This window comes from Lagenorhynchus albirostris, chromosome 2 (assembly GCF_949774975.1).
Source record: "Lagenorhynchus albirostris chromosome 2, mLagAlb1.1, whole genome shotgun sequence".
NCBI lineage: Eukaryota > Metazoa > Chordata > Mammalia > Artiodactyla > Delphinidae > Lagenorhynchus > Lagenorhynchus albirostris.
The window spans coordinates 170,368,667-170,395,119 of NC_083096.1; the positions used below are offsets into that span (position 1 = coordinate 170,368,667).

At 39.9% G+C, this 26,453-nt stretch overlaps 1 protein-coding gene across 8 annotated transcripts in view; it reads left to right on the plus strand.

Moving 5' to 3' along the window:
• The first annotated feature begins 675 nt into the window (after positions 1–675).
• Positions 676–26,453, plus strand: part of HP1BP3 (heterochromatin protein 1 binding protein 3) — a 38,177-nt gene continuing 12,399 nt past the window's right edge. For 2 of the 8 annotated variants that reach the window (XR_009539068.1, XM_060141195.1), the window contains exons 1-9: positions 1,209–1,346; positions 5,858–6,053; positions 6,489–6,588; positions 9,224–9,377; positions 10,689–10,848; positions 13,238–13,381; positions 15,204–15,284; positions 16,492–16,646; positions 25,343–25,433. Coding sequence is in view for 7 of the 8 variants with exons in the window: in XM_060141195.1 (XP_059997178.1) it covers positions 5,958–6,053; positions 6,489–6,588; positions 9,224–9,377; positions 10,689–10,848; positions 13,238–13,381; positions 15,204–15,284; positions 16,492–16,646; positions 25,343–25,433 (981 nt within the window). In the remaining variant the exon portion in view is untranslated. Of the gene's footprint in view, positions 801–1,205; positions 1,347–1,672; positions 1,953–5,857; positions 6,054–6,488; positions 6,589–9,223; positions 9,378–10,688; positions 10,849–13,237; positions 13,382–15,203; positions 15,285–16,491; positions 16,647–25,342; positions 25,434–26,453 lie in introns of those variants that run through there. The other 6 variants (XM_060141196.1, XM_060141202.1, XM_060141197.1 and 3 more) reach the window with 6 other exon arrangements.

Genomic DNA, 26,453 nt, shown 5'->3' on the forward strand with positions numbered 1-26,453 from the left:
TGAAAAGTTACATTTTTAAACAGTACATACAAGCCGAAGTACGCTGATACCAACGTAAAATGGCAATCCAAAGGGAATTCCGTTTTCCAATCCCACGGTTTCCTTGTTGAGAACCGTCCCTGCATATGCAGATTAGGGAGCCAGGGAAGACCGTTTCATTGATTAGAAAATCAACTTTTACAGTTCTTTTCCTGAGTTATTATACTACCCTGTACTGTATGGATACTTAATGGAAAAGAACGTGAGGTACTGAATTTTCCGCTCTCTGGGTTTCTAATTATTCCAACCGCCTTCAAAGAAGTGTAGTTCTTGTGCTGTAGCTAAATTCAGAAGCGGGAAATGCCAACCCCTCTAAAGGCAGACGGATCGCCAAAACCAGGGACTGAACCAGAGTAGAGAAGGGTTAAGTGAAAAGAGTGCCCTTCCGAGAAACCGAAACCGCATCGCCCAAGCTAACGGGCGCCACCCGGGAAGCGCCGGGTGGAAGGTACGAGGATACACAGACCCCGCCCGGGCGTCCCCACATCCCGGAGCGCCCTCTCGCGCCCCCGCGCGCCCGACCGGGGAGGCAAGCCTCGCGCGCTCCCTCCGCTCCCGCGGGCTGGGGGTGCGGCCGCCGGCGCGCGCGGGGGCGGGGCCGGCTTGGGGGGCGCGCGCGCGGGGCCGCGGGCAGGGGGGCGGGGCGGCAGAGCTCGGCGGCTGGGCCTGGAGGACAGCGGCGGCGGAGGCGACGAGCGGCAGCGGGAGCGGCGCCGAGAATCCTTGCGGGACGCGGGCGACAGGAAGCGGGGAGCGCAGAGGTAACTCAGGACGGAAAAGGCGGGTGGGGAGTGGGTGCGGGCCCGTTGGACCCCGAGGGCGAGTGGCGGAGGCCGCTCGCCCGGGGCGCCGACGCCGCTACCCGAGAGGAGGGGGCGGGGCGCTCGCGTCCCTGGAGGTGGTGCCTTTTGTCTGCCTTCCCCGACCGCTCCGCCCCCTTCCCCTCCCCCCACTGCGACCTAGCCCCCTGCCCCTCTCCTGGAAGCCTCCTCCGGGACCCTCTCGCGCGCGCGCTCCCGCCCTTGTTTTGTTTGGACTGGGGAGGCTGGGGAGCTCTTCCCTGATCTAGGGCCCTGCGTCCCAGCGCGCCTGCGCCAGCGTCCTCCCGCCCTCTCCGATTGGCTGAGGTTTTGCGCATGCTCCCGAGGCCCGCGGTGGGCCTCGCTGTCCGCTCCCGCCCTCCCCCTCACCCCACTCTCAGCGGTTTTCGGAGCCGGTTCGAAAGATGCCGGCGGCGGTGACTGGCTGTGGCGAACCCGCCCCCCGGGTTCTCCGCCCCCGCCGCCGCCATTACGGAGCTCCCAGCGGTGAGTTCACCGAGAGGTGGGACTCGCGGTCCGCCGCCTTCTGCGTCGCGCGGGCGGGCGCCGCTCGGGTCGCGGCGTCGGCCTCCCCGCGCGCATCCCGGAGCGGGAGCCCGAGCTGTCAGCTGCAATGAGCGCGCACCTCGGTGTCCGCCGCCGCTGAGCTCGCCGCTCTTTGCCTCGCCGCCTTCATCCTGGCTCCGCTCTCCCCCGCGCCTTGCGCTCGGCGCCGCACCGGCCGCTCCCCGCCTTTGTCTCTGCTGGTCTTTCTAACCGGTTCTCTCGGCGGTCTGGGCTCGGTGTCAGCTGTTGGCGCCCCTGAAAAGCCTTTGCTGCTGCTGCCGCTGCCGCCGCGACGCGGGCCTAAGCTTTCGTTTTCCCGTATGGCTTTCCTAGAGCTTGTTAGTCACTGCTCCTTAGATGATGTGATTTTAGCTAATAAAGTCAAACGTGTGAATAGGGGTGTTTGTAAAGAGTTGGAGGCAGGAGTGGTGAAGTGAGAGGCCCAGATTTGAGATTTTGATACCGAATTGACCAATGTCTGTGACCGAGGACGAGTCACTTAACCACTTTGAGGGAGTGTTCACCCCTGCACAGAGGACGGCCAAGGTGAACTTTACCGCCCTTTCCGCGTATACATTTTCTCTCTGTTGTTTATCATGCTTCCCGACTTTATGTTACATTGAAAAGTGAGAATTTAGTTAAAAGTACAGCTAGGAATTCACCTGGGACTTTATGGACAAAGCTGGCCTTAGAGTGAAGTTACACGTGTCTAGTTTTATTTTGGAAGATAGTTTAGTTTTGTTTAATCTGGCATAGGCATAAAACTGTTAAGAACTTTTAAAATTCTTACTGCTCTTTTTAAAAGTTTAGTGTAATGTGTTTCAAAGTAGAAGTAACATTTTTAGGGGTTATTTTTGGCCTTGTTTTTAAGCTTAATTGGAAGATTGAGGGCGAGAACTTGGAGAAAGTGTCCTGAACTCTTCGTGTATAGATGAAAATCCTAACTCTTTAGCCAGTTAGATTGTGCGTGCCTTAGGAATAGATCCCTGTAGTGTCCATAGCATCTGTGCCCAATATAGACACTGATATATTGAAATACAAAAGTGAAAAAGAAGTTGCTAGCTAATTATACGCATGCTTTTTGTGACATTACCTGTTAAGTCTGAATATAGTTAAAGATTTTAGATTGAGAACAACTTGATGTAATCAGTGCATAGCTAATGATATTATAATGTATAATGTCTTGTGTACATTTTATGGTAAAATATGAAATAATACTTTCCCTAAAATGCGTACTTTCAAGGATATCAGTAAACTGAAATACATTGTTGAACTACTTATTTTTCTAGTGCTTTCTCAATGTAGAGAAAGTACATTAAAACTCTGAAATTACGGACTTTCTACTTTTACAACCTTTTCTTTATTGCCTGCATTTAAACAACTTAGCACTTCCCTTGACGAAAGCAAATCTTTGTTATGTTAATCTCACATTAAATTTTAAAAACAGGTTGATGACCACAGAAAGACCACATATACCACCGGTAAACTCAGATGGCACATATAAGAACCCAGATGAAAAACTTATTCAAGTTTCGTCTATTCGTTCTTTCACTTAATAAATATTTATTAAGCACCTATTCTGTGCCTGGCATGTTTCTTAGGCACCAAGTATGCAGCAGTGAACCAGCCAGATAAGATTCCTGAGAGGAAACAAGTGTGGCGGCCTAAAAGTCTGATCATTCAGAAATGTAGCAACAAAAGTTAAATTAATGAGTACCTGTGATGTTAAGGTAGTATGAATTAACCATTCATATAGTTTTGTTAGCTTTGTGATGAACAGTGAACTTATGGAATAACTCATTAACCAACCTATTATAAAGAAAGTGCTATAGGGCTTCCCTGGTGGCGCAGTGGTTGAGAGTCCGCCTGCCGATGCAGGGGACACGGGTTCGTGCCCTGGTCCGGGAAGATCCTACATGCCGCGGAGCGGCTGGGCCCATGAGCCATGGCCGCTGAGCCTGCGTGTCCGGAGCCTGTGCTCCGCAACGGGAGAGGCCAAAAGAAAAGAAAGTGCTATAGACTGAAGCCTTTATTTTCATGACCTTTATTAAGGAAATACAGAGCTGAGGCAAACGTTTCTTAATATTTATATTAAATTTTAAATATTTGGTTTTATTTTTTAAGTGTTCTTCACACTTGCTGAATATAGTAATAAGTACTGTCAGGTGTCATTGTTCATTCAGCTTTTTTCCCCAATATTTATCCAGCACCCAGTATGTGCTGGGCATCCTTCTAGGTGCTGGGAATACAGTGATGAATTAGTCCTAGCCCTTGTAATGCTTACATTTCACTGGAAGAGACACATAATAAAAAAGTAAATAGACGTATGTTGAATTACAGGTGGTGTTAAATGCTATTACAAATGCCATATAAAGAAACCTGAAAAAGAATAAGAAGGATGGGAGGGCTTTCTGAGGGGGTGACCCTGAGCACAAATCTAATTGAAGTGTCTAGGAAAAGAATGTTGCAGTGTAAAAGAAGAGCATGTGCAGAGCACACACTGAGGACCAAAAGATGATCTGTGTGTTTGGAGTCAAGAGAGTAGAGTGATGGGTGGAGTAGTAAGGGGTGAGATTACTGAAATAAGGGGGTGTGGTGATGGGGAGGTTTTAAGCAGGAAAGTGTCAGGCTCTGTTTTTTTTGGTGGATGCAGCCAGGAAGATTGGCAAACCAACTTATTTCTCAGTTATTCCACCCTGGGCATACTTCTTACCTGACCTAATTTAAACTAACATTCTTGTCCTCAGGTTAATGATGTCTAATGTCTTTATGGACCATGTACTTGTTGCCCTGACTTCAGTCAATTTTGTCATCTTGGCATTGAGAGTAGTTTCCTTTGCACCCCCACTCCTTTTCTAAAACCTGTTTGTTTCAATTTTGAGCAATTAGTAAATATAGAGTTGACTGGAAGGGTTTTGACTTTTTTTTTTAGTATTTTACTTACAGGGAAAATATTTTTTAAAGATCCTCTATGAACAGACTGCTGAAGGTTTTGCTGACTTCGCAGTATCATTTTCAACCTAGCTAGTATTATCATGGGTTAAGAAAGATGAATTCATTAGCAGTATCACTTCACCAAGAATAACCTGATCATGAAGTTTTACTTCTGTATGGTATTTACATGTAAAAGTATCATCAGATTTGCTTTTTTTTTAAATCAAGGAAAATGTATTATTATGTAAGTTCTAGTTGGGTGAGGGAGCAAGTTTATGTATTGAAATTATTCCAAGATAGACTTTTAGCTTTCACAAACCTAAATAATGCCCTTAAACCCAACTTTTCACAAATGAGAAAACTTTTTATTTTTGTGTTTTATAGTTGTTGAAGTGAACTGCTATGTGAGCATTTTAAGTAGTTTTTGTAACAGTTAATAATTTTTAAATATTCGTGGATATTCCTAATTTACTCTTGAATAATAAGTTTTTAGCATATTATATGATCTTGAATTCTTTCAGCTGCCTTTCATTGCAGTTGACGGATAGTTCACAAGTCTGGCATTGCTCTTGGTGTTCCCATAAAATGGTTTTCCCTGTAAACGTGAAAGCGTTCTGTATGTTTGGAGCTTCAAACTATTACCTGACAAATTGAAAGCTCTTAAATTCCTAGACAGGGTTAGAGCTTAAAGTAGAAGCTGAATGACGAGTCTGCTCTTTCCCAAGTCTTCATTAATGTTCAGTAGCACAAAGATCTAAACGCCTAACTGATTATTTTCTTAAATTTTGGAAGAGTTTTTATATAAAATGTTACTGAGGCCCAGATGAGGATGGGCGGGGCAGAGGGTATTAATGATCAGGTAAATTTGAGTGATTTACATGCGTTTTATTTTTAAATCTTTAATTTTGTTCTTTTGTGCTGATTTTACTTAACATTAGAAGTATGACAAATAAGGTCTTAGAGGCATACTTATTCTCCTAGGTGATGGTCTGAATTTGCTTTTCTGAGTCTGGAGGCTCTTAGACTGTCATGTTCTTCAGCAGTATTTTTGCCCTTGTATTACTTCTCTGATGGAGATGGAGTTAAGGTTACAGTTAAGTTTCCTGACCCCTTTGAGAACAGTAACAACAATAGCCTCTCTCTTTAGTAAACTGATCTTTGAGTAAACATTGACTAAACTATTTCTAGGTCTCCTTATTCTGTCCTTTCTGAGTTCCTGATACTAGCAGAGGGGATGGGGTTAGGTTCCTTATGAGCTTCTTGTCCTTGTTGCCTTTGTTCATGTGGAAGGTGCAACAGCTGCTGTGGCTTGTGCATTTGTCTTAGTCGCTGCTTTTACATAGTCTATATTTTGATAGTGATTTTATCTTTCTGAATGATAACTGACCAAGTCATCTGTCGCTTAACTATAAGTTTTATAGTGAATTTTTTTTCCCTTTGGATGTATGTTAAATTTAGACGTTTTAGTTTAGTTTTGTTTCTGTTAATCTTCACACCAGGTCTTTTCTGTGCTTTAGGTTGATTCTTCACCACACTGAAACCACTAGGAAAAATCCTTGTGGTTAACAGCAGAGGCTTCAGAGTGTAACCTGTACTCGGGCCTAGAAATTATTTTAAATGGCGACTGATACGTCTCAAGGTGAACTCGTCCATCCTAAGGCACTCCCACTTATAGTAGGAGCTCAGCTGATCCACGCGGACAAGTTAGGTGAGGTAGGGGCTGACACAGTCTTGAAGCTTCACTCTTGGATCAGTCCCTGACTTCAGGCCCTGCTGGGTCCTTCTTGGTACCTGTTCCTTCCTCTACTTGGGGGAGTCTGGGTTGTGAATCTGAACAAATCAAGTAGATACAAAGTTCTTTTCATCTTCCCTTTCCCCTCAAACTCCTGAGAAAACCTAAATTTATTCCAAATCAAGTATAATTACTTATTTCCATTTGAAATTCTAGCTAAAATAAAATACATTGAAAAGTACTTCTTAAGAATCATATTTCATTTCAAAAAACCTTGTTAAAAGTAATTTGCATCAGATCCTGGAGTCGACTTGAAGAATTCTCCTACATCTTCTGACACCCAGTTAGGCCCCTTGAAAAAGAGAGAAAAGAGAAATTTTGTTTGCATGTGTGATTATGGCCGTTTCTTTTCTTAGAAGGTAGAAGATAACACCATGCCGATTCGTCGAGCTGTGAATTCTACCCGGGAAACTCCTCCCAAGAGCAAGCTCGCTGAAGGGGAGGAAGAAAAGCCAGGTAAAGTAAAGCGGTGGACAGCTTCAAAAGGCAAAAGTTTCTGCTCCAGTTTGGAGTGTCCCATAAATTCCCTTGAACTTACTTGTTCTTTTTTTATGCTTCAGTGTTTGGGGGGAGCATTTAGAGAGAGAGGTGGTACCTGTTGGTATGTCATTTCTAGACCATGTGGGCAAAGAAAGAATTTCATCTTGTCTCTAAAGATTTTTAGAAGGTGAAAATTTCATGTTCTTGGAATTAAAAAACAGAAAGATGGTTGGAGAGAACAGGAATGGTCGAAGAGTAGCTTCTGGGCATACAGTGTCATGGGGATGAAGACCCTGGAAGAATGGAAGACTTGGGCCTTCAAGATGGACAGCGGAAGGCTCAACCAGAAATCATCAAGAGGCCTCAAGGGAGCAAATGGGCGATCAAAGCATTGGTTTGTAACTTTGGTGTTGGTGGAGAGAAGATTGGCCAGGCAGATGTGGGAACATAATAAATCAAGAGAAAGGTAGAACCGTCAATCTGGAGCATTCGCGTTCCTTCATGGCACCTCTAACCACTTCTGCAAGTGGAACTGCTTTTCTTGTTCTTGTGACCTTTTTCTTTTTCTTTTCTTTTCATTGCCAGGGATGAGCACATGGTGCTGTCCCTGTCGTGGCTGTTAGAACCAAATATTTGCTGACCAGCATATATTACCAATAAAATAATACATGCACCCTTGATGCCTTTATCCTTAGTGCACTAGGGATCTGCTCTTCTCCAGCTGAGCATGGATTTTGTCTCAGAATCCTCAGACGAATACTACAAGCATTTGGGGTACTCTGGCCTAAGGCAGTGAGGAGACATGGGAATCAGCATATTAAAAAAAATAATAGTTGCTGGTGAGTTGAGGGTAGGTTATTTTTTCCAGCACTGAGATAAGCCACTTGATGGCCCATCTTGAGCCGCATTTAACAGCCAGCTGAAGTCACTAAGTCACTAATAACGTGAGTTTTCAGACTACACCAGAGTGTTCAGGTGTAAGGTATTAGAAAAGTCAACCGAGAATTTATAAAGGACCAGTAAGACACTTCACAAGTTGTGTTTGCTTATCTTATCTCTGTCCCATTATAGTATTTTGTACATGAAAATAATTGGACTTCACTCACGTTGTAAATTTTAAAAATCCAAAAAGGCATACACAATAGTTCTGCGAGTTGGAAACATTGTCTCATATGTAACAGTGTCTCATTATCTGTTGAGCAATTGAACCTTTATTAAACCGTAAGCTTTAAGAGAAAATAATGTGGAATTTAATTTGTAGCCCTGCTGTTATGGTAAAACTCAGTAAACGGTCTTGGCTTTTCAATTTGTTTAGAATAAAGCAATGTAAAAATAAGTAAACATGACTAACTAAAAGTAAGTTCTTACAGTTAGGTCGGCCAGTTAGGTCAGATCGTTGGGGCAAAGGGCTGTAAAAGATACATCGTGATAAAAAAAAATACATCTTGCAGTTATCTGTATCACCAGATACCATTGTTATACTGAAGTTCTAGCCTTAATATTTGCGTAACAGCTCTAGAAGCAGTAGAAGAGGCCAGAGGAGGATGGGAATCAGTACAAGTGCTAGCCTACAGGTTTCCCCTAAAGCATTTTGTATTATGTTCATAATAACTCTGTGAAGTAAGGGTACTGAGATATGGAGATGTCAAAGAACTTGCCCTAAGATATCAAGCTAGAATGTTAGAAAGTCTGAACTTGAATCCAGATATATCTGACTCTAGAGCCTTGATTTTTGCTGAGCATATATGGGAGGATTTTTCACTTACATGCAAGTCTGGTTGAAGAGCGTGATCCAGGATGATTTACAAATTATAGTTGACTATCCTGAAACTTACGGCTTAGAATTTTAATTTGTAGAATTCCTTTAGCATTGTATGTATGTGGTTTGGCTATCAGAAGGAAGTGGCATTTTTAAAAATTCTCTTATTTATATGAAGGCCCCAAAGAAGTCTTCATTATGCCAGTAATGAGTTCACATAATTTAAATGACTAAACTCTTCAAGCATATCCTTTTTTTTTTTGCCTAGTTTTGGCCACTGATGCCCTTTTCTTTTAAGTCTCTGCTTAACCATTTCCTGGGGTTCTGTGTTCTGTAGTGGCTGCTCAAGGAGACCTACTGAGAAAAGACACAGGCCAGCAACTGCAGACCTCAGTATTCCCCCTCTCATATTTCTACACTTGCCAGAATCATTTCACTTGGAAAATAAATATTAATTTTCTATTATTTATTCCCTTACTAATATTAGCCTGTTAAATTATGAAATGGCTAATTTCTTAATTATGAGTCTCATCATTAATGTTATAGAGTAAAACACTCAAGAGTTTTGATTTGGGGTAAAATGAGTTTCCCTTTCTGTGCAATTTGCTGATCCTTCTCTTTTTCTCACCTAATGGTCTGGATCAGCAACCCCTTATATAGGCAATTTGAGTGACATAAATCGGGGGAAAAAGTGTACTTATAAATCATTTGTTCATTTTAGGATACAACTGTTAATTGCAACATTTGGCTTATCTGTTTAAAGAGATAAACTTTTACCCTTTTATTGACTCAGGCTCTAATGTATTTACTTGATGCAATTCTACTCACCTGATTTCTTTTTTTTTTTTTTAGAACCAGATGTAAGTTCAGAGGAATCTGTCTCCACTGTAGAAGAACAAGAGAATGAAACTCCACCTGCTACATCTAGTGAGACAGAGCAGCCAAAGGGGCAACCTGAGAATGAAGAGAAGGAAGAAAACAAGCCTTCTGAGGAAACCAAAAAGGAGTAAGGACTTATGCCTTCTTGCTATTTGTATGGAAGACTATGTAAAAGGACTGTAGGTCAGATTTTTTTAAAGTGATACAACTTAATTTATGCTAGATACATGCTATTTGGAGTTACTTTTTTTGGAATTATCTCTTGGAATAGGCTTACGATGTAGTCGTATGGCCTATTAGAATTTGTAGTAGTTATCAGAACAGTGGTTTGACGGATGCACAATTCATTCTTTTCAGCTTTGGCATGTGTTTTTGTGCTTAGAATTCATTGTGGGAGTGTCTCCTATTGTAAACATTGACATAATTTCAATAAGAAATGGAACGTGACTAAAAATCTGACCTGAGAGATTCTTCTTCACTTTATTCCTCCCTCTTTGCGGGAATGAGTTATTTTTACGTGCTTATGTTAGAAAGCATTAATCTATACCAAGACATTGCTAGAGTGACCTAAAACTCTGTATATATTTGATGAAGTATTCAATTGGAGGGTGACTTTGAGAATCTGAAGGCAAAATTTGCTATTGATAATCTGTACGATGTGATGGTGATTCTTTTTTAATTTAAATTTTTTTTTGCAGGACAGCTGGTAGCATTCATTCTATTCTTTTCATAGTTGGTGAAAACAGGAATTACTTTTTAAATAAAAGAATGACTTAGAAATAACTATACTTTCCAGGTATAATCCTCAGGGAATCCTTCATCCCAGTTTCATAGGCATATGTAAGGTCTGTGGAATTTTTAGCAGCTACCCTTTCTTTTAGGTACATGGAGTGTTATTATTACTTAGAATAAAATGTGTATAATGCTTTATGGTTCACAAAACTTTGTATAAATGTAATCTCATCATTTCTTGCAGCACCTTGTGAAGTATTTGGTATTACATGACTGTTTTACAGCTGAGGAGGTTGAGACTCAGGTCACTGGCTAAGATCATGTAGCTAGAGACTCAAACCCAAGTTTTCTGACTTCAGAGCTTGAGTTCTTCGCACTGTACTGAATCGCATCTGTTGCAGTTGTTACTAGAATTCATTTTAAAATTCTCATTTCTTTTATGTACTAGCCCTTCATACTAGTGCTGATTTATATGACTCCTCTCTCCTGTGTGCAGCTGGGAGAGCACACCTTTTTGGTTCATTTGTAGAACCCAATTTTTTTAAAATGTTTTATTTTGTAAAATGTTGCTTATTTTACGTATCACCTCAGTGTGGAAATGAATTAAAACATTGATTTTTATCCCTCTCTGGTCTTTTCTTCTTTCTGACTTTATACTTCTTTCTGAAGAGTTTATCTTGCATAATAACAATTCTTTGTTTTAAAGTGAGAAAGATCAGTCTAAAGAAAAGGAGAAGAAAGTGAAAAAAACAATACCTTCCTGGGCTACCCTTTCTGCCAGCCAGCTAGCCAGGGCCCAGAAACAAACACCGATGGCTTCCTCCCCACGTCCCAAGATGGATGCAATCCTAACTGAGGCCATTAAGGCAAGTTTTTATTTCAAGCAGTTCATCTTAGATTTATTCTGTTTGTCTCTTGCGTATTTGAAAATGGCATACTCCTGTGCAGGCATCAGAAATCTTGCTCTGCTTCCTAAAAGAGATTTAAATAGAAGAAAGCCATTGCTAAGTTCATGTTTTTATAATATTATCACATTTGCTGAGCACTGTTAATTTTTTAAAAAACTCAGATTTACTATAGCAAGTATTTTTAACTTATCTTTAGATTTTTTTTTTAAAACTCAGTTTATTTTCAGTATAGTTTTTATTTGAAGGCTGAACATGTTAATTCATTCAACAAACAATTAAGGACTAGCTTCTCTGTAGCAGGCAGTCCTACTAGTGATATAGCATAGAATAAGACAAACAGAGTCCTTGCCCTTATGAAATTGAATTGTGACTCAGGGTAACTGAATAGCAATGAGGAAATTTTTATTTCAAAAAAGTATACTATCTTTAGGTTCATTTTCAAAGCTTACGTCTAATATTAGTAGTTGGTTATCTTTCACACCAGAACTCTTTTAGAAACGTCACTACTTTGCTTCATCACCTAGTCATTCCAGAATACTTGCAAAATCTATCCTCCTTCCATAGCTTTATAACTTTGCTATAATTCATTGACTTTCATTAGCTTGTGTGATCATCAGATACTGTTTTCCTGTTTTAAGGGTATCTTCTAATCTGACCTTGCCTTTTTGTGTGTAAATTTTTCTGGTTCATTTTGCCATGTTTATTTCATATGATCAGATGACAAGAGGAGTTAAAGTAGAAGCCATAGACACTCTGATTTCAGGGACCTTGTTGCTAGGATCTGAGTCAGAATTGGGGAGAGAAGGCTACAGATCAGTTTAACCAACGGTGGTTTACATAGGAAAGAGGAGCTTGGTGGTCATACTTAGAATTTGAGAAGACTCCACTAAACAAACTGGAAAAAAGGTTTGCCTTCAGACCTCTCCCTACACTCCTTCAAGACAACTCTCAACTCATTAAGAAAGCTTTCTTGGTTTATATAGCTTGATTATAGTGAGATCTCTTTTCTTTGTGTAGCCTTTCTTCAAGGATTTCACTTTGTGACCTCTCAGTCTAGGTTTGGAGGAGCAGGGTTACAGTGAGGGTGGAGAAGGGACTAAAATTCTAAGATAATAAAACAAAAAATTTAAACAGTATAATTAGGCCTGAAAAATAGTTTGAATATGATTATGCATATTTGTACAAATGAAATACATACATATATGTATATATATATCTCGTGTATTCCATGCAGTGTAAACAAATCATGATTTCAGACCATTGACGCCATTTTCTGAATTGAACAGGAATCTTGATAGCTATTTTCATCTTATTCAGTTTGGTGGAGCAGGGATTGTTTTAGCATTAGAATGTGCTTTTCTGCTTGATTTTCTTTACTCTGTGTTTTCTTATAAGATCAGGAGAAAACTTCAGTAGGTTGTAATAGGTCAGAGACATTTACTTGAAGCAGGTGATTCATTTTAACACAATCCATATTAAATTGTGTTGTACAGTCTTTTCTGGTTCATCTGTCTGTGACTTATTTTTCTTTATTGTCAGTGTATAAAATAACATTCAACCAAGTCTTTATGCAACGACAGTGAGTAAATCCTATGGTCATTTTATAGACAATGGCTACACAAAACTGGTGGACTAGCTCATTAGATAATAGATGCTGCTTGTGTGCTTCAAAATGTAAAGCTTTTGAAACAGAATTGCTGCCTTTGTGACGCAGTGACCTACTTCAGTTTTCCACGGGCATTAGTCAAATGGAGTATAGATAAATAGGATGGAAAAGGAAGACGGCACTTTAAATTGCAATCGAATGCTCTCATTGTCCAAAACGCCCGTTAAGGCTTTGCATCTGTAAACCCAGTTTTGTGCCATTTATTCAGATTATCTTTGCTTATGGTATCTGCTGGCATTCACACAAAGCCTGCAGAGGAATACTGGTTCTGGTGTGCTGAAGTTCATTCCATAAAATGGGCCAGATCTGTGAACCTACAAGGGATAGAAGTGCCCTGCTTTCCTCACTTTAATGCTAAAGATCTGTCTTCTAAATACAGAATAGAATTAGAATGGAAAGAGCTTCTTCATTAACACACAGAATGTTGTTCACATGTTGTATCTTCTCTTTGGCTGTTTTGAACAATTTAAAATTGTTGCAGAAATATTGTTAATTCTGTATTTCTCCACAGCCATGATGAACTGAAGTTACCTGCAATACTGTTCACTCTTTCCTGCCATTTTTATCATCCATTATCAAGTTCACTTCCAAAATAATTTATTTTGAAAACATAGGTGTCAGAAAACATGAAAAACAGCTAGTTTAAATTAATATGTATGGTTTGATAAATCTGTTTCCTAGGCATGCTTCCAGAAGAGTGGTGCATCCGTGGTTGCTATTCGAAAATATATCATCCATAAGTACCCTTCTCTGGAGCTGGAGAGAAGGGGCTACCTCCTTAAACAAGCACTGAAAAGAGAATTAAATAGAGGTGTTATCAAACAGGTATTAAATGGTTGTTTGTAATAAGATCATTTCAACATGTATTAGCTGTAAATCCGTATTTAGTAACATTTAGGCTTTTTGTGCTTTGTGAATTTGTTAGTTAAAATAAGTTAACATGATGATGAAAAGCTTAAAGATAACTATTCTAGAGAACAGAAGCAGTATGGTAATGTAACTTTTTTCTAGCGGCCTGTACTTTTAATTGAACTTTTGGGGGGCTGCTTGTGCTTGAGATTATGTGGTGCTGCAGATTAGAAGTGGGGTTGAGGAGTCCAGTTACTGCAGCAGCAGAAAAGGTAATTGTTCTTGTCTTAGGGTTGTTAGTTTTAAGGCGTAGCTTCTGTGGCTAGACTGGTTATCATTATAAATTAGATTTGCACATAGGTTCACCTTAACTTATTAGTATCTGAAACTATTAAGGCTTTTGGGAGCATCAGATAAACCTGAATAAACTGAGAATAATACTAAAACCAATATTGATTTCAGGCATAAATCCATGTTACTTTGCATAGTACATCAGAACTTTACTTAGAGCTATGAGGATATTTTGTACAACACAGCGAATATAGCCAGTATTTTATAATAATTTTAAATGGAGTATAATGTGTAAAATTTTTGAATCACTATATTGTAACCTGAAACTAATATAATATTGTAAATCAACTATAACTCAACTTAAAAAGAAAATTGTTTAGCTAGAATGAACTTTCTTGTCAATCTTCAGAGGTCCAGAGGGAGGAAGTAACTACCAAGGTCCCATGGTAATAGCAAAGATGGTTCTGAAGATCTAGTTCACTGCATTCCCTGAGTCCTATTGCCTTTTTTCTATATCTTTCTGCATGCTTTGATTAATAACAGAATTCTGTGCCACTCAGGCATTTAAATTCCTCTTAGGAACTTTCAACAAGTACTTAACTCCACAAATATTGAGTGTGTCCTGTGGGCCAGGTGTTTGGGGGTCCATCTGTGAGTAAAACAGTCCTGTGATGGAGCTTACATTCTACCTTTCTCAAAATGTTGTAAAACTGATATTTAAATGGCCTTTAAAATAATCATTGCTTAAAATATATTATCTAACCATTATAATTAGTATCATAGTATATGTCAGCACAGTTTATTAGCTGGCTTCATGTTTTTCTTTTTGAAAATATAGTTTGTGACCTATTTTGCCTCATAGGCTGACCCTCAGTTTGATGCGTCAACAAGTTTATAGGCTGAAAGCATTTCCGTTTGATTGCTGTATTCACAGCAGGGTAGGTGAGGCTAAGGTGTGGAGGACTCAGGTTAATGTGAAGTTCTATGACAGCACTTCGTAAACTGTGGAAGTACATTCTAAGACTTCCACATACCGTCATGTGCAATGTTTAAAATTGCTAGATAACCTTTCCCATATGCAGTAATAATGTGTAACGGGCAAACTGTAGGAAGCATTGTGGCCTGAGATTAACTAGGCCTGAACTTTTGCCAAGGAGCTCTCTTCCTTTCAAGATAGAGGTTTTCTCACTTATTTTTTTTCTTGAAAGCTTATAGTAGACTGTTTAACCTGGTATCACCATTTTTGTAGATGAGGAAACAAAAGCTCAGAGGGTTTATGAGGTTGTCCAGTATTGAATAGCTAAATGGTACCATAAATAGGATTTGATCCCAAGTCTTTTGACTCATCCATTCTTTTTTCTCTGAAGAGTTCAGCAGCACTTTACATTAGTTCTTGCATCACCATGCCCTGTAATTCGCTTAGTCTAGTATAAAGTTATCAATATGAGTACCAGAATAATTTAAAATAAAAATACCTGTTATTGCAACTCAAGTTAATTTACTTTAGGTAAAAGGAAAAGGTGCTTCCGGGAGTTTTATTGTGGTCCAGAAATCAAGAAAAACACCTCAGAAGTCCAGAAACAGAAAGGTAAGAAGTCTGTACCAGTTTTATTGAGCACTGTAATACTATTACTACTGCTAACAATACAGTGTTTACTGAGTGTTCACTGTGTGCACTGTGCAGGATGCAGCCTTTCTCTGAAGGCCTGGAGAGGTTATAGTTCATTTGCTCATTATGATTCAGCCAGAGAGTAGACGGGACAGTGTGCGACTCCAGGCACCCCAGCCCCGGAGCCCGTGGGCCTAACTGCCCTCTGTTGAACTATGGGCAGCTGTATGAGTTATACTGCTTTTTTGTGAAATACCTTTTAAACTAGAAGAGGCATACCAAGTACATGTTTACCCAATATTAGACCCTAAAACTATATCTTAAGCCAGTTTTTCTTTTTTGTAGATACTAACACTCCCCCTCCTCCAGACACATAATTTCATTTATGGAAAGTATACGATAATAAAGTGAAATACATAATATTTCCTCTGTGTCAGTAATTGAAATCATGACTGTTCCTCTACATCTCCAGTGTTACAGCACTGGAGATTTTTGTACTTTCCTTATAACGCTTTCAGACTTTCAAAATGAATTTTTTTGTACAGTGCTGTCTGGTGCTGCATGATCCTTTTCATTCTTTGTTATTGAAGAATGAATTAAGACTTTTAATATATTTTTAACTCTCCCAGTTCAATTTTTTTTTTTTTTTTAAATCTCTGGCCGTGTTGGGTCTTCATTGCTGCGCGTGGGCTTTCCTAGTTGCGGCGAGCGGGGGCTCCTCTTCATTGCGATGCGCGGGCTTCTCATTGCGGTGGCTTCTCTTTGTTGTGGAGCACAGGCTCTAGGTGTGCTGGCTTCAGTAGTTGTGGCACGCAGGCTCAGTAGTTGTGGCTCGTGGGCTCTAGAGCGCAGGCTCAGTAGTTGTGGTGCACGGGCTTAGTTGCTCCGCAACATGAGGGATCTTCCCGGATCGGGATCGAACCCGTGTCCCCTGCATTGGCAGGCTGATTCTTAACCACTGCGCCACCAGGGAAGTCCCTGAAACTTTTGTCTCAAAGAAATTGCCACTCAAGTGACATTACACCACTGTGGTATGAATTATTTGAATGTGCTAAAAAGGAATAGTTTTCTTTTGCTTATTTGATTTGGTAGTCAGCTTGGGAAAGCCCTTGAGTTGAATATAGAAGCATTAGAAAAGAAAACTCTATATCCTGTAATGATGATAATTTTTGATATTACATTTCAGAACAGGAGCTCTGCAGTGGATCCAGAACCACAAGTAAAATTGGAGGATATCCTCCCACTGGCCTTTACTCGCCTTTGTGAACCTAAAGAAGCTTCCTACAGTCTCATCAGGAAATACGTGTCTCAGTATTACCCTAAACTTAGAGTGGACATCAGGTATGAGCCAGAAGCCTGGACTTTAAGACACAGATGTCTGTATTACTTCCTTAGCCCCTTTTTCATGAGAAAGGAGAAAGATTAAATATTCAGTAAGGATTACTTTCAGTTGAGCTAGGAATAAAACCTTTTTTTGTGGGTTTTATTTTTTGTCCCATTATATTTTCCTTTTCATAGCTCCATATGTAGTTTCTTTTTGAAACTCAAACCGCATGTTGACTTTCACAAGACTCTGATAGAGTAACTTTTCATGATGTCAGCTGCTAGAATATTCAGCATTAAATGATGTCCTCTCAGCTGCTGATTATTTTTTAAATTTTTTTATTGTGATAAAATACATATAAATGTAAAATTTACTTTCTTAAGCATTTGTAGTGGTAACAGTATTTAGTTGTATTAAGTACTTCCATAGTGTGCTACCATCGCCACCACCCATCTCCAGAACTCTTTTCATCTTATAAAACTGTAACTCTGTACCCATTAAACAAGAACTCCCTGTTCCCCCTTATCCCCCAGTCCCTAGCAGCCACCATTCTACTTGGTCTCTACAGTGTTTGACTGCTCTAGGTGCATACCTCATATAAGTAGAATCATACAGTATATTTTGTGACTGGCTTATTTCACTTAGCATAATGTCCTTAAGGTTCATCCACGTTGTTGTGCGTGTTAGAGAATTTCCCTTCTTTTTAAGGCTGAATAATATTCCATTGTATGTATATACTACATTTTGGCTGTCCTTTTGTTTGTCCTTTCATCTGTCATTGGACACTTGGGTTGCTTTTATGTTTTAGCTATTGTGAAATAATGCTGCTGTGAACATTTGTGTACTAATAATATCTGTTTGAGACCCTGTTTTCAAATACCCAGAAGTAGAATTTCTGGATGATATGATAATTCTATTTTTAACTATGTAAAGAACCACCACACCGTTTTCCACAGTGACTGTACCATTTTACATGCCCACCATCAGTGCACAGGGGTTCTGATTTCTCCATATCTTCACCAACACTTATTTCTGGTGTTTTTTTGTTTGTTTTTTGATAGTAGCCATCCTAATAGGGGATGAGGTGGTTGGTAGCTCATTTTTTATTTAAATGTATAACTGAGAACATAGGAGACTTCAGGCTTCTGTAGCACTTCTGCATAGAAATAGCATAATATTTTCATCATTTAAACATTTAATGTAAAATTCTGAGAGAATTTTGATAGTAATTCATTTGTAAAATAATTACCACTTAAAAGCATCTAGACTGATTAGATTGTCACATGTGCTTGTGGATTCATGCAGGCACATTGTTCAAATTTGTAATTCACAGTTTGTGTTTTGAATGTGTTTGTGTAACATCTTTGTTATATTGACTTCTGGGAAATTGTGTTTAATCCAGAGTCCTTTCTACAGACAGTTTCTGTATTGGATGCACATTGTCCTGATATAGTTTAGTACTGGTATTTACTTTGGGTCACTGAGGCATACAGTTAGAATTGCAGGGGTTTCAGCCCAGAAGCCACATTCTCAGAAGAGCACTTAGTGGTCTTCAGGGTGGCCAGTTAGTGAAAGTGCCAAAGAAAGGGGAATCATAGAAGCAGAAAATTTGAAATTAATATCCAGATTTTTTCATGCTTCTTATACCCTGATTATGAGCCACAGATATAACTTTGGGTCCAGTACGCATTGTTTGGCGCATTTAAAGATGGAAATACATTTCACTCTTATCTCTTTTTACTCTGTTTTTGGTGACTAGAGACTGTATCCTCCCCCAGCTTTTTTCTTTCCTTACGGTTCTACTTTACTTACATGAGACATGCTGGTGATTGCAGTGTAACTTTGCTCCATGTCTTTGGGAACATGTCCCGTTGTCATTTTATGTTGAAACAAAATTTGCCCGAAAATAGGTGGGTTGTCAGCCCATAGACGATGATGAACTTGAAGACCTTTTCTTATTACCTTATTAAATAGTAACTTCTTTCTTTGAAGCTCTTTTTTCCTTTACTTTGATTTTCTCTACCACTGACTGTAGTGGAATCCTGCCATACATATATTTAACGTGAAAGTTTAGCCGTATTTAACGCTTGACCGAACAAAAGAACAAGAAAAGTACAGTTTTAAAGTATGAGTTGTCTATCTATACTTGCTGCCTATAATTTTTCTCCTCCTACTTTGTCTTAAACCCACTTTTGTCACACATTACCCCCACCATTTTACCTGAAATACTTCTTCCTGTCAGTGTCACTGAGGGCCTCCACATTGCAAATTACAGTAGTCAGTTCATAGTCCTTGACTTACTTGCTGGTCTTTCTACAGCATTTGACACGGTTGATGGCTCCCACCTGCTTGAAACACTTTCTTCACTTGCCTTTCAGAACACCACACACACCTTTCTGATTTACCTCCAGCTTCACTACCCACCCATTCTTTCTCAGCCTCCTAAGGATTCCTGATTTCCCATCTCCTGCCTCCTTAACGTACAAGTGCCCCATGGTTAGACCTTAGGCCTCTTGTCTTTTCTGTCCACATTCACTTTGAATGAATGGTACTTCTTTGCATTCTCAAAGCTTTAAATAGCACTTACACAATACTAATATACAGGTATATAAATCTGGCCCATACCTCCCTCCTAACTCCACATTTATATATACAGACACCTATGTGACATCACCGCTTGTGTGGCTAATTTCACATGTCCAAAACTAAACTCTTGATCCCCACCCCACCCTCGCCCGTCCCTCCTGCACCATCTCTCCCGCCCCACCAGAAAGGCCCTGCACTTCCCATACCTCCCTCATCTCAGTTAGTGGCAATAACATCTTTTCAGTTGCTGAAGCCAAAAACCTTGGGTTTGTCTTGGTCTCTTTATCTCACACCTAAATGTAATCTATAAAAAATTACTTCGTCTTTAAAATATATTCATAAACAGACCTCTTTTCATTAGCTTCACTATTTTCACTCTTTTCGAAGCCACCATCATCTCTCACATGCATTAGAGCAATAATCTCCTGCTTCTCCCATGCTCCCTCCCTTTCAGTCTGTTCTTAACATAGCAGTGAGAGTGAGACTTTTCAAATGTAAGTTAGGGGCTTCCCTGGTGGCGCAGTGGTTGAGAGTGTGCCTACCGATGCAGGGGACACGAGTTCGTGCCCCGGTCCGGGAAGATCCCACATGCCGTGGAGCGAGTGGGCCCGTGAGCCATGGCCGCTGAACCTGCGCGTCCGGAGCCTGTGCTCCTCAACGGGAGAGGCCACAACAGTGAGAGGCCCGCATACCACACACACACACACAAAAAGAATAATAATAAAATGTACGTTAGACCATACCACCTTGCTGCTCACACCTCCCAGTGGCTTCCCAACCACCTCACAGTTAAAAAGTTTAAAGCTAGAGTCTTTAAAATGGCCTACAAGACACTATGCTTCCATTGCATCTCCAACCTAATCTACTACTCTTCTCTTCCTTACTGGCCTCAGAGACTTCACACTTGCTGTTCCCTTTGCCTGGGTGGTTTTCCCCCATAACCCACCTTACTCACTCTTTCACTTCCTTTAAATTTTTACTCTCGTATCATCACCACATGCCTGCCTTGATTACCGTACCATTTTTTAACATTTTATTTTGGAAATTTTCAGACATACACATAAATGTAGAGAGAACATAACCATCATACTAACCTAATTCCTAACTAAACTAATAATTCCTTAACATTATCCAGTACCCAGGCCATGTTCAGATGTCCTCAGTTGTCTCCAAAATGACTTTTTACAGTTGGTTTTTTCAAGTCAATATCCAAACATGGTCCACTCATTGCATTTGGTTGATAGGACCATTTAACTTACATTTGCAACCTTTCCCTCCTCTCCCAGCGTGCAGAATTCTATTTCTCTGCCTTACTTTTCTCCATAGCACTCATCATATTCTAACATACTGTGTATTTTATTTGCCTTTTTTTAAATTACCTGTTTATCCCATTAAAATGGCAGTGTTTTTTTTGTTTGTTTGTTTGTTTTGCGGTACACAGGCCTCTCACTGTTGTGGCCTCTCGTTGCGGAGCACAGGCTCCGGACGCGCAGGCTCAGCGGCCATGGCTCACGGGCCTAGCCGCTCCGTGGCATGTGGGATCCTCCTGGACCAGGGCATGAACCCGTGTCCCCTGCATCGGCAGGCGGACCCTCAACCACTGCGCCACCAGGGAAGCCCAAAATGGCAGATTTTTATATTGTTCACTTCTGTTTTTCCCAAGCTTAGCACACAGTACATGCTCAATAAATATTAGTTGAATGAGTGAACTAATATGGGCACTTCACCTGGCCATTTCACTCAAGGAACTTTTGCCCTGGAGCATATGAGATGAGACATGAATTTCTCCTACCGTACACTGGAGGCTGTAGAGCATTGTGGTAAAGAGCACAGACCTTGGAACCCGACCCTTATGTTTAAATCCTGAGTCTGTCATTTCTAGCTTTATATCTCTGAATGAGTTATCTCTTTGTGTCTTGGTTTCCTCATTGATAAACAGTGTATAAGTCATAGAGTTGTTAGGAACCTTAGTGTGTGTTAAGCACTTAGAACAGTGCCTGAGACTTCCCTGGTGGTCCAGTAGTGAAGACTGCACTCCCAGTGCAGGGGGCCGGAACTCGATCCCTGGTCTGGGAACTAGATCCCGAATGCTGCTGCAGCTAAGAGTCCACATGCCACAACTTAAAAAAAAAAAAGATCCTGCATGCCACAACAAAAACCCCATGTGCCACAACTAAGACCTGGCACGGCCAAATAAATAAATAACAGTACCTGGCATGTAATAATAACTCATCTAATGTTAGTATTATTAGTGAGTCTCAATTCCAACGTGGTTCTCATGGTATGAGCATCACACCATACGAAATATGATTCTAATGTTTAAAGACAGTGTTTTTATATAACATTCAAGTCACCTCCTTTATTAACAATGTTTTTTGCAACCCTAGAGAAAAATGGGGTATGTTGGCTTTACATAGGCTTTGGGTTGGCCTCTAAGAAGGTGCTCTCAAAGGTAATGCTGTCATATGACATTAGAAATCAAATTTTAATGTCTGATCCTTGTGTATGGTATAACTTCATCGTATTCTCTTGATTTTTCTCTTTCTGTGCATACCAAAATATGAGCATAGCCCAAGATGCAATTTTACCCCCATACTTTTCTCTAAACATAGTAATTTCTCTGGAGATCCCTTAATTTCTTAACAGTTTAAACTCTAAGTAATTTCAAGAGTCTTTTGATCTTCTTAATTCTGTCCATGCGTTTCTAACAGATTGATGTAACTCTTAGATTCCTGCCACTCCCTCCCTTACCTTCCATTCGCTTTGTGCATTGCTTTCGTTTTTCTCTCTCTCAGTGCAGACTTTCTCCACAGTTGAAAAACGTAGCCACCAACAATCACTCACTATTCCCTGCTTTCTAATTAAACTGGCCTATTCATCTTATTTTTAAAAAGAAAAACTTGTTACAGTAAATAGAAAAATTTGTTATAAATTTGTTATAATAAACAAATTGTATAAAATAAATTTGTATAGGGCTTTTAAAAACATTTTATTTTGCATTGTTTTCTATAATTCTCAAAATAGACTTAAAAATAGGTATTCCTCAATTTTGCTGATAAAAATCTTACCCTGGGTTACTTGGCTATTCACTGGTGAAAGCAGAACTTTATTTCATTTTTCCATTATAACCTCTTGCTTTTTCCACTGTCCAGGGCTGTCTTATATTGGAAAGTGCAGGCCTACCTAGCATAGTAAGTAAAAATGCAAAATCTGGAATCAGACTGCTCAAGTTTATAACCTGGTTCTTCCACGGCCTGGCTATGTGACCTGGGAGAAATGACTTAATTTTTCTGTCACTTAACTTTTCCCATTCAGTAAAGTATGGGCAATAGTAGTACCTGTTTCTTGGGGTTGTTGTATTCTCTTGCTTATTCCATACGTGTAAAACATTTACAGCAGCACCTAGTTAGCACCGTCATAGGTACAGAATGGTGTGATACAGACTAGAATATTTCCAAAAAGGAATTGTGCTTGGGAGTTAGCAGTGAGTTAAAAAGATGGGGATTCATTGGGCCCCATCCAATCAAGGTGAGGATCCAGTCGGGTCCCATCCCATTGAGATGGGTCTAGAGAATGTATAGAATTTAGATGTGATGATAGAGTGGAGAAGGCATCTTAAAGGAGCTTCATGAAAAAGTTTCAGAGGCAGGAGTTGGCATTCTTTTTGCGGAACAGAAAGAAGCCTGCCTGGATCTAGACTAACAAGGGCTGGCACCAGGCCATGGAAAGCTTTAAAGCTGGGTGGAAGCATTAAGACCTGACACCTGATCAACTGAGTCACATATTAAAGGAGGCCTTTATAGGCTTATTGACCTAATAGTGGTGTGCACTATGAAAACAGCAGCACGGTGCCCAGAAGGGAGACCATGGTGGCTTGTACTAAGGTTATAACAGTGATGAGAGAGAAAGGGCCAATCTGAGAAGCTTTGAAGCACTTGGTAAGTGTGGTTTTACCTGAAGGTAGGAGTGAGTGATGGAACTGTGAGATTTCTAAAGGCCCAGGATAAGGTGTATGCTAAGGTAATGACTGGTATTGCTGAGAAAACAAAAATGTTAAGGGAACCGATTTAACTGATAACTCATTCCTGAAGCATTTGAACCTTCGTTAAGAAGACTCTTCTCAGGGAATTCCCTGGCGGTCCAGTGGTTAAGACTCCAAGCTTTCACTGCCAAGGGCCTGGGTTCGATCCCTGGTCGAGGAACTAGGATCCTGCAAGCATCGCGGCATGGCCAAAAAAAAAAAAAGAAGATTCTTCTCAGATTAGTTGTTTAATTTGATACAAGAGACTAGGGTTTCAGTGTTTAACTTAAGCTGTATGATCCTCCATTGGAATCTAACTTACAGAGCAACTAATAGTAAAATTGTTTGACAGTTAAATCTTTCCTTCAGTTGTGTTCCCAAAGCTCTATGCACCTACTTCAACCCTGAACCTTATTATTCTCTTCCATAATTATTATGTATTCATCATCTCTTAAATTCCTTGAGTTTAGTGACTAGATCTAAGAGTTTATTCCTGCATAACCATAATAAATACTCAGTAAATACTTGTGGGGTGAATGACTTTGAGTGTGTTTTGGGTTATGGCATAAATCATATTTGTCCCGAATGGAATAGCACTGGCTTAGAAATACTTGGATTTGGTGGACAGGGAGTTTCTTCGTTTGGAGTGTCAGCATGGTTTCTGCTCTTTAGCATCCTGTTAGAACAGGGGATCCCCTCCACCCTTCTACCCCAAACATGTGGATAATGTAATTAATAACTCTAGTATCAGCTCAGGCTGTAATGTTTAGTGGTTGGAGAAAAGATTCAAAAGATTCAAAATTTCTTCTCCAAACACCTGAAGTGGTAATAGTTTGTCCCTCATCGGGCTGCCAAGTTGTTAATCTTTTCAACTTAACTTATCAAGTAATCAGTTTCAAAGAAGTCTCATGATTTTCTGCTCCTTGGGTGCTATTCTAGTAATTCTGGGGAGGTGTGGCAAAACACATCTCTTAGCTTTTGGGTTACGATTAACCCTTTCTTCAGATGTCCTGTTGTTGGCCTGGGTGTATAGCTTTCCATTTTGTCTTGTTCCATACCACAGACCCCTTTAAGCCCTAAGTCAACTTGATTGATTTCTCCCTGCACCTGACATTCTTCACCCACCGTTCAGACCATTGCTCCTTGACAGAGCACCTCTTGCCTCAACACTTTGTTCTTAGTGTTTCTGTTTTGTTTTTGTTTTAATATTTTATTTTATTTTTTTGGCTGTGTCGGGCCTTGGTGGCAGCACACGGGCTTCTCTCTAGTAGTGATGTGCAGGTTTTCTCTCTCTAGCGTGGTGCGCAGGCTCCAGAGCCTGTGGACTCTGAAGTTTGCGGCACGCGGGCTCTCTCATTGAGGCGCACAAGCTCAGTAGTTGTGGCACCTGGGCTTAGTTGTGGCATGTGGGATCTTAGTTCCTGGACCAGGGATCAAACCTGCATTCCCTGCATTGGAAGGCGAATTCTTTACCACTGGACCACCAGGGAATTCCTGTTCTTATGTTTTTAATGATACTCAATTTCTTCTTGCCTGCCATTTGGTTTTGATGACCTAGTTTTTTGTTTTTGTTTCTGCTTTTTTTAATACAACCCTCTTAAGGCAGAGATACTATGTTAAAAACAACCTATTTTCTTTTTCATGGACTGTGTTTTATTAGGCTGACCTTAGATACCGGTTTGTAAGAAACAACTCCATTTTTTGTTAATGTGTATATACTTTTAAAAAATCAGGAATTTTGCAGCAGAGAATATCAGAATTAGATGGAACTTTAAAGATATCCATTCTTTGCTTGATTACAAAGTTTGGTTGCTATTGTAGTCTGATGGTAAAAAAGAGGCTTTTGGGGTGCCCTGGCAAGTTGGAAATTGGTTCTGTATGGTTCATGGTTCTGTATGTACAGGTAATGACTTAGCTTCTTTGCTTGAAGAAAAAAGAAATACCACTTATTAAGGGTGCCAACAATTTATTACTTCACTGTTTTAACAAAGTACTACACATATAATAGGAATCAGAACTTTAGTTCTTTAGAATAACCCTGGTTCTGTTTTTTTCAAATATTACCTTCATTAATATATTTATTGTTATTTTATGTTTTCTCTGCAGGCCTCAGCTGTTGAAGAATGCTCTGCAGAGAGCAGTAGAGAGAGGCCAGTTAGAACAAATAACTGGCAAAGGTGCTTCTGGGACATTCCAGGTTAGAGGCTAAAAAGGCTTGGTTGTAGAGAAGTAGTTCTCAAAAGTTGTGGTTTCAGGACCTCCTTATACTCCAAAAATGTATTGAGGGCCCCAAGAGGTTTTGTTTATGTGGGTTGTACATATCAATATTTACCATATTAGAAATTACAACTGAGGAAAATTTTAAATATTAATTCATTAAAACAATAATAAACCTATTGCATTTAACATAAATAACACTTTTTATGAAAACTGTATTTCCCATGGGACTTCCCTGGAGGTCCAGTGGTTAAGCCTCTGTGCTCCCAATGCAGGGGATACGGGTTTGATCCCTGGTCAGGGAACTAAGATTCTGCATATGCCACATGGCACGACCAAAAAAAACCCTGTATTTCCCAAAATAAAAAAAATTTTAATGAGAAGAGGGTTACTATCTATTATATTTTTACAAAAGTCTTTACTGTCTAGCTTAATAGAAGACAGCTGGTATCTGTTTTAATATATTCTGGGTTACATCTATGAAGAAAATCCAGCTCACACAGGAGTACAGTTAGATAAATGTGGAGTATTTTAAGATAATTTTCAGGTAGAGGTTGATACTATTCTTTGATAGTATATACCAAAACTCAACAAATGATAGTATTTTGTAATAGCTTTATTGAAGTATGATTTATACACCATAAGATACAATCATTTTATGTTACAATGTATAATTCAATGATTCTTAGTAAATTTACAGTGTTGTATAACCATCACCACCGTCCAATTTTAGAGCATTTCCATCACCCAGAAAAGATCTCTTGGACCCGTTTGCATCACTCCCTGTTCCCATCCCCATCCAACCTGTTGATCTATTTTTTCTCTGTATAGATTTGCCTTTTTGCATATTTCATGTAGGTAAAATCATACATTATGTGGTCTTTTGTGTCTGACGTCTTTCACTTAGCATAATGTTTTTTTAGGTTTTTCCATGTTGCCGCATGAACCAGTACTTTCATTCCTTTTATTGCCAAATAGTATTCCACTGTATGGATCTGAC